Source organism: Fomitiporia mediterranea (assembly GCF_000271605.1).
Source record: "Fomitiporia mediterranea MF3/22 unplaced genomic scaffold FOMMEscaffold_1, whole genome shotgun sequence".
In the NCBI taxonomy this organism is placed as follows: domain Eukaryota; kingdom Fungi; phylum Basidiomycota; class Agaricomycetes; order Hymenochaetales; family Hymenochaetaceae; genus Fomitiporia; species Fomitiporia mediterranea.
Genome location: NW_006760386.1, coordinates 7,568,853 through 7,576,682, shown reverse-complemented (window position 1 = coordinate 7,576,682; position 7,830 = coordinate 7,568,853). Strand labels below are relative to the sequence as shown.

The 7,830-nt window shown below is 38.1% G+C and overlaps 2 protein-coding genes across 2 annotated transcripts; one reads left to right on the top strand and one right to left on the bottom strand.

Moving 5' to 3' along the window:
• Positions 1 to 1,161: 1,161 nt before the first annotated feature.
• Positions 1,162 to 1,688, bottom strand: FOMMEDRAFT_25460 (uncharacterized protein; the record flags this gene model as incomplete). The annotated part of the gene is made up of 4 exons (XM_007262251.1): positions 1,162 to 1,241; positions 1,270 to 1,443; positions 1,501 to 1,569; positions 1,634 to 1,688. The coding sequence occupies 4 exons, from the start codon at positions 1,686 to 1,688 to the stop codon at positions 1,162 to 1,164; spliced, it is 378 nt and encodes a 125-aa protein (XP_007262313.1).
• Positions 1,689 to 5,720: 4,032 nt separating this feature from the next.
• On the top strand, positions 5,721 to 7,497 carry FOMMEDRAFT_151156 (uncharacterized protein; the record flags this gene model as incomplete). The annotated part of the gene is made up of 4 exons (XM_007262250.1): positions 5,721 to 5,892; positions 5,943 to 6,280; positions 6,752 to 6,921; positions 6,975 to 7,497. The coding sequence occupies 4 exons, from the start codon at positions 5,721 to 5,723 to the stop codon at positions 7,495 to 7,497; spliced, it is 1,203 nt and encodes a 400-aa protein (XP_007262312.1).
• Between the last annotated feature and the right edge of the window lie 333 nt (positions 7,498 to 7,830).

Below are 7,830 nucleotides of genomic sequence, written 5' to 3'. Positions count from 1 at the left end.
CAGGAGACGTGTTAGAAGGGTTATTGCTCGGAATCCAATTCAGGAGGCTAGGAGACACATTTGGGCAGGCAATCATCAACACTGGGGGTTAGGAGATTGGAGCAACATTATGTGGTCTGACGAGTCATACGTCTGTATTGATGGAAATCATGGCAACATTTGGGTTACAAGAAGAAAACATGAGGCATACAAGAGATCATGCACTATTGAAAGGCCTACTCAATCTCCAGTCAGGATTATGGTCTGGGGATGTATTGCCTACAATTACAAGGGTCCACTTGTTATTCTACACTATCTAGGAGGAAGAGGAGGAGGAATGACAGCTGCCAGATACAAAGAACAAGTTTTGCTGCCTGTTATGATTCCAGCATTTCAGCAGCTTCAAAGGGAGAGGCCAGGACTTCTATTCCAGCAGGACAATGCTAGGTGCCATACAGCAAGAGCTTCTATCCAATGTCTTCAGGACAATCACATTCCTCAATTCCCTCATCCTCCAACTTCTCCTGATGTTAGCCCTATTGAACCAGTCTGGTTTGATTGGAAGAACATTATCAGGGCTCGAGAATCCTTACCCCAAACAGTTGAAGAACTCAAAACAGCTGTTATGGAGGCTTGGGACAGTCTCACAATTGAACAAATCAATAGACAGGTGGAATCCATGCCAAAGAGGGTAGAAGCTGTTGTTTTTGCAGAGGGCGGAAATACTGGTTATTGAATTGGCATTTTTTTTCTCAAAAAATAGACTGTAGATACTATAGAATTATATATTTGCACACAAATTTTTAATACATAGACGCAAAAAATTAATAATTGATGTTTTGTACTGGGATTTCGAGTTAATGCATGCACGAGTGCCGCGAGACGAAGGTTTTGATCGACGCACGCTGATCCTTCCAAAACGGGGTGTCCAAAGACTTTCTACACCCACCTGTATTTAACAGGTATTACTTAGAGTGTGCTTTATAATATGAATGTGTCCTTTATTCTTATAAAATTAAGGTGATTGGCAGTAGTTGTATTGAAATGACTGAACATCCGAGTTCTCATTCACTCTTAACAACTGTTTCTGTTATTTCTATCTAATTTATTTAATCATCTTTTCTCTTAACTAGCTTCTATCATATATTTGTCTATGAGCTTTACACGGACAGCGAAGTGTTTTCACTGCGAGTTTCCGGTATTGCTAGGTTGACGGCCCGCCTTGTTTTTGAGCTTGTTCTGCCTCCCATGCTGCTTTCCACCTTTTGTCTCTCCAGTTACTAAACTCACTTGAATTGAATGCTGAAAGAAATCCATACCCAACCGCACGGTGGGCTGCTGCTAAATCAACGTTTCCATTCTGATCGGCTTTGATTTCAACTTTTTTGAGCGTCCTCTTAGATCGTTGAAGTGCTTGGTTGACTCTGGTCGCAGCACCACTAGACCCTTCTGGTCTTCTCAGCCCTGACCAGCAGCTGTTGTTAAATACAACAGACAATAGACAGTATACAATCCACTCACTAACAATATATTTGTGTGGATCATGGGCATCTGTCTTAATGTCCATTGTCCATCCTTCATTCTCTGCAGCTATTGTGTAGATCGTATATATTGGTATCAAAAAAAACCCAGAAGTAGAATAGTAGACACGTACTCTGTCGTGTGCCACTGTCTCTCAAAGCTTGTTCAATAGTAGCAATGGCAGACATCTTCAATACAGTAAGTTCCTATGATCTTGTTCCTCTAAAGCTGGAGATGCAGTAGAGAAAGCATTCCTTTTATACCATTTTGATCACAGAACTGAAACATAGAACTATTGTTGAATGTTAACTGTTTGGGCAATGTGCAATCATGGTCTGAGATTGAATCTCGTCTCATTTCTGGTATTTAATGAATGTGCTACAATATTCAGATTGGTTTGAGACAAATTCGATTAGTACAATGATGTATGGCTGTGAACTAGATACTATAAAGCCTCTAGCACATTCTGTAGACACAGAACAACCAGTCCTTCTAGTCAAAGCAAGATCAAAGGTGAGATCGAGAGATTGTGTTTCAGCCTCTTGGATAGTTTATTCTCAAACATCAGTATATTAACTAGACTTATTGTTAGACTCACTACAAATATCTTCTTGAAACGCAAAGTTACACAAGTAAGGTCTTCTCTACTCTTTGTGTGTGCCAAATTTAGAGTAGACGGAATCCTTAGCAATGATGAGTCTCCTAGAGTTCAGAAGTATGTGTTTGTTACTGTTTGAGTGATTTGCTGATTGTCACCTTAACAACAAATTTGCAGCAATTCTTTCTATCATACCACATACTATACTCTCATTTTATGAAACAGAGTCTTTGAGAAGCTACACTTTGTGTGCCCACAAAATAGTAGTGTGATATAGGATTTTTTTCACCCATTCAATTCTTACTTTCTTACAAAGAGACAGGACATACAGAAGGGCCAGAACTAAAGTAGTAAATACTGTAAGTAAATACAGACCTCTAATCATCCAGTTTAATCTATATATCTTACTGGTGGAACAAAATTGTTTGTAAGAGTGAATTTCTGTATAAAGAATCAGAAGCTAGGCTTTGTAGGAGATTACAAATTTGCTTCCATATTGTACAATAGTTTAATATACTAGTACAATAAGTACACTCTAATATTTTGACAAATTTGTGTAACTGAGAGATTGAACTGTATCAATTGTTCAGATAAAATTTCCTAAGTTTAGCAGATACAAAAGACAGAGAAAGATTCACTTATATAACTTTATATTTAAGAAAATGTTTGTAGTAAGTTTAACAGTTAATTTAGTTAATATACTAATATTATAAACTAAAACTAACAAAGAGGCTGAAACTCAATCTTAAGTCTAATCTGACTGTGTCTAGAAGGAAGTACAGATTACTATTAAAAGAAACTAACATTGTAATTAGGAGACAGTAGAACAAGAAAGACTAACCTTTTTAGTATACTCAGAGTAAGACATACTAGTATACTTATAGTCTAACAGATATACTTTATAAGGAAGTATAGTATAGTGTATAGAATAAAATAAAATAGAGATAATACTAGAATTTAGTATGTAAAAGGAGGCACAGGCATCAAAATCTTGAGTACTGAGACACTCATTTTAAAGTATATATACTGAAAGGATTCAGTTGAAATTCAAGCAATATACAGCTTATAGACACAGATGTATACAAATGCTCTAGTACAAGAACTGTTAGACTTAGTTGTTACAAGTGTTATAATGTAAGGAAATTATATGAGTGTATACACTCTATAATAATACAAGAACTAGTAAAAGATTTAGAAACAAAGGAAGAAGATATACAATCCAAACTAATAGAAGTAGTTTAGATAACACTAACTAAGAACTTAACACAAGAAATTCACTAAGTAGAATTAAGCTAATATGTACTATATAAATTACTACAATTAATAGGATTACAATTTATAATTACATGCTGAATAATCCACAACAAGCTACTATACTACAACTGTACAGCTGTGCAACTATAGTACTGTATAAGGACACAACAAAGCTGTAGCTACAGAATAGTATTATTCTATAGAGTAATCTGGAATAAGATACAAAAGGAAACTTGTAATAGTTAAGCTTACCTAACAAGCTGTAAAGACCTGGATCTACTAGGAGTAACACAATATACAATTAAGATGATCTACTCTAAGGACAATGTACTAATAATAGATTTAGAGCACACTCTAATAGGAGGCATAATAATAGGATTAGGAAAGGATAAACAAGAATGGAGAGTACTGAATAATACAATAGTAGTAACTATAATACTGTATAGTATAATAGGACTGCTACCCTGTACCTAAAAACTATAATTAACTAAAGAAGTATAATAACTGAGGAAGACAAAGATAATCTAGCCAATTAATAAAAAGTAGTGTACAAAGCTATAAGCTATAATACAACTACATTAATCCCTCAATTCAAATTGAGCAACAAAGTATATGGACTCAACTATCCTAAAGTATACAACAAATAATATAGTAGTTAACAATACAACACTCACTAAACATAAGTGTACAGACCACCTAATGAACAGAGCCAATAGGCATAAACAGTAGATAAAATAATAAGTAGTAAAATGCAAGATATATAAGTAGTACAACATTAACATGTAAAGAGTATTGTACTCAATAACAGTTTGTTTTGAGAACAGCTTGTAAGCTAGCTATAACTCACTTGCTCTCATCTTATCCACACAATAAACTACTATTACTTCTTAAACTAATACACTTGAGTGTATTCCTAACAGTATCTACTCTCCTGTTTTGCTAGGTATAAGTACTATCAATACTGGTTTCTATACTAGTAGTAACTGAGACTATACCTAGGACTGATCCTAAGTGGTTACAGGATTCACTCACATTCTATGAACTGATTGTATGAGGTGGAACTTCTGTTGTAAATCTATAACATATATAGTATATACATATAATATAATAGTAGCTTTTTCTTAGATCTGTCTGCTTTGTATAATTACTATACATTATTCTTTTTTTACATAAGTATATTTACAGAGATTTGATACTAATTTACATGTATTTTTTAACAGAAGTAGTATATAGAATAATGTGTAAGAGGAGAATTAAAAACACACAGAGTATTATATTATTTTTGACACATACTGTATATATGTATATATGTCTATATATTTGAAGTGTTTTATTACCCTTCCCTCTCCCCCAATTTTGTCTTAAATTTACTAATCTATATTCTAGAAATATTAGGTAGAGTATATGTAACCTCTCAGGTTACACATGTAACTTAGAATACATATAAAAAGGCTATAGGTAGCTACTTTGAGTCTTATCTTTGTACTTTGCTCCTGTACTTAGGTTACTAGTGTCATACTCACACAACACATATGTTCCAATATGTTCTGATCAGAAGGGCTCAGTCACATCAAAGTCACATCATCCTCATGTCAGTAATCCTTCAATTACATTATTATTGTCTAAACAATAGTCTTGGTTACTCAATTTGGATTAGTTGGGTTCCAGACTACAGTTCCAATCCACAAAGGCGAGACTCTGAGCCCTCAGACAATTAGTTGATTAATACAAAGAGGATTCAGATCTAGAGTTCTAAATGGGTTGATACAAAGGAGACAGTGGTGGAATTGTTCACAAAGGACTAGTAGCTACAAAGGACTTGTATTTTCTATAAATACTCTCATGTAATTCATACTTTCCAGCAATCAAGTTACCCTCTACTACAATTCTTAGTGTGTAATTTAGCAGTCTCAGTAGTAAATGTTCTGCTTTATCTAGTCTCATCTCATATTGTCTTGTTCTGAGTACAGCTTTGTTGTTCCACACTATTCTTGTCTCATTAATTGTCACCTTCAGAACTTGTACATTCTGCTCAGATCTACCTAATCCTTCTCACACTTGATCCCTCTCAGTGTCTGTACCTTGCAGACTCAACTGATCTCTCTTCTACCTCAACCAGTACTAGAGATCAACACTAGTCTCAATCCCATATCATTGCCTGTTCTGTTTCCTGAGTGAGGCTCCAGCCTTACACTTTTTTTTGAACGTTACTTTGAATTGGTGATTCTCAAAAGCTACCTACTATGCTCTACCTGTGCCACTGAACTGTCAGCCACTCTACTGTCCTTTACTCACACGTCTACCATCTCCTGTACATCCACAGTACTCTTCAGCAATACCCTAATTAATCACGACTGTTACAACTACCATGCCAAACTCCTATTCACCTCCGAACACTCATCCTATGCAGTATGCGAAGAACGTTATCATTCCTCGAACTACCTTCGATCTCCCAACCGACCCTCATCTGATTGGTCCCTGGATCCCAGGAGAATGCGTCACGAAGAGGGCAAGTGGTCGTGTCAAAGTTGCGCGTCATTGTGAGTCTACCCATGTGGTTGCAAGCGAGGTTCTGCTACTCGAGAATAAGCTTTCTCCCGCCGCTATCTCGACACTCGTGCAACCAAGGCAGAGAAGTGCTGTGATGAAATAGACAAAGAAATCACCGTCACGAAGCTCGTGGACCATCCAAACGTCGTTCGCATCTTCAACAATGTCAACGGAGACTCGGAGAGTGGTGCCACTCCAAGCAGATTATCTACGGAGTTGCGTATGCCCATGCTTTTCCTGTCATTCATTGCGTCCAGTAGACTGCCTTCACTCCACCTGAACACTGTCTGGAAACAACCTGCAGGAACTCTCACCATGCTAGTCCTAAGATTGTACGAGGAGAATGCTATCTTTCGCCCTCTGTTTGACGTGTCCGAGGTCTTTTCCTTGTTCTGGACTACATCAACGGTGGAGAGCTCTCTGACTACCTCGTAAACCATGCTGTCTTTCCTCCACCCTGCCAGCTCCTATTATGCGAAGAGAGCGCTATCTTGGTACTGCTATTGGTATCTGCCCTGTTATCTACTTGGCTCCGAGATTACTGTCTTCTTGTTTGGCGGACTGTACTTGAACTCCGCCAGAGGTCTCTGCACGCCCTTATTGACGAGTCAAAGTCTTCCTGGACTCGTGACAGCGTGTCCCTTATGATCCTCATCAACATCCACTCTTGAGCTTGTGTCCGTCGCGCAAATACTGTTTCCAACTTTCCACCGTTCTCTTCTGTACCAAACTCTAATCCCTTATTTCCTTGTCCCTGTTCTGTTGCTGTTACCGGATACCTATGTCTTGCTCAACGTCGTCCAGTGTCCGTCTCATAGAAGGATCCTTGATCTTCGTCTTCTTGTCTAGGAAACTGTACTTGAACTTGCTGGAGGTCCCCGGAGTCGACGTCTTCCTGGACTCGTCACTGCGTGTTCCTCATTGACAGCCATTCGTCCCCATGCATTTTCATTGACGAGTCGAAGTCTTCCTGGACCCGTCATTGCGTGTTCCTTATCAGCGGCAATGCTTTCTCTCGCGTCTGCTATACTGTATTACTGTTACCACTATTTTCTTCCGTACCGAGTCCCAGTCCGACGTTCCCTATCCCTGTTACTGTTGCTCTGACAGGATACCTAGGCCTACGTCGTCCTGACTGCCGTGTTGTCTCATTCCTCGTCTTTCCTGAGACGATCGATTTGACTCATTGTATGCTCGTCGTTGATGTTCATTTTCTCTCCACCGACGTCAAGATGTCTAACCACGTCTCTGTCTCGACAGCCGATCTGCTTTGTCGTATACTCATTGTTGATGTTGAAGAGCGTATCACTCTATCCGAGATCCCTAGCTACCTGCCTCTGATTCATGCCACCTCCAGTATAACCTTGCGACTTCATATTCCTTGCTTACTAAGCATAGAGAACGTATGCTTGGAGAATATGGAATGCAGAGTCGAGCCTCCCAGTCCCAGTCCCAGTCCCAGTCCCAGTCCCAGTCCCAGTCCAGGACCTAGTCAGGGTATAGAGCCCCTGCTAGTGTCACCTCCAGTCCCAGGATCTAGTCAGAGTATAGATCCCCTGCTAGTATCACTCCCAGTCCCAGTCCTAGTTGTGTAACCCAGGTTTCTTTTCTTATTTTCTTTCTTTCTATTGTCTCTCTTTTTTTCTTTAGTTCTCCTTCTTTCCTTCCCTACCCCCTTTTATTTCTTCAGAGTAAGGAAGAGTGTAACCTCTCAGGTTACACACATGACTTAGAATACATATCATCAGGAAAAAGTCACATTTCTTATAATATATTTTAGACTTTGTAAAGTAACATAAGTATTGTATGTATATTGTAAAGTAATTACAAGACTTGTAAATCAATTGTAAAGTTTGTATAAGACATGTCAATGTATATAAAGGCTAAGTAAGTGTTATGAATGAATACAATCTATTACAAGTATTATA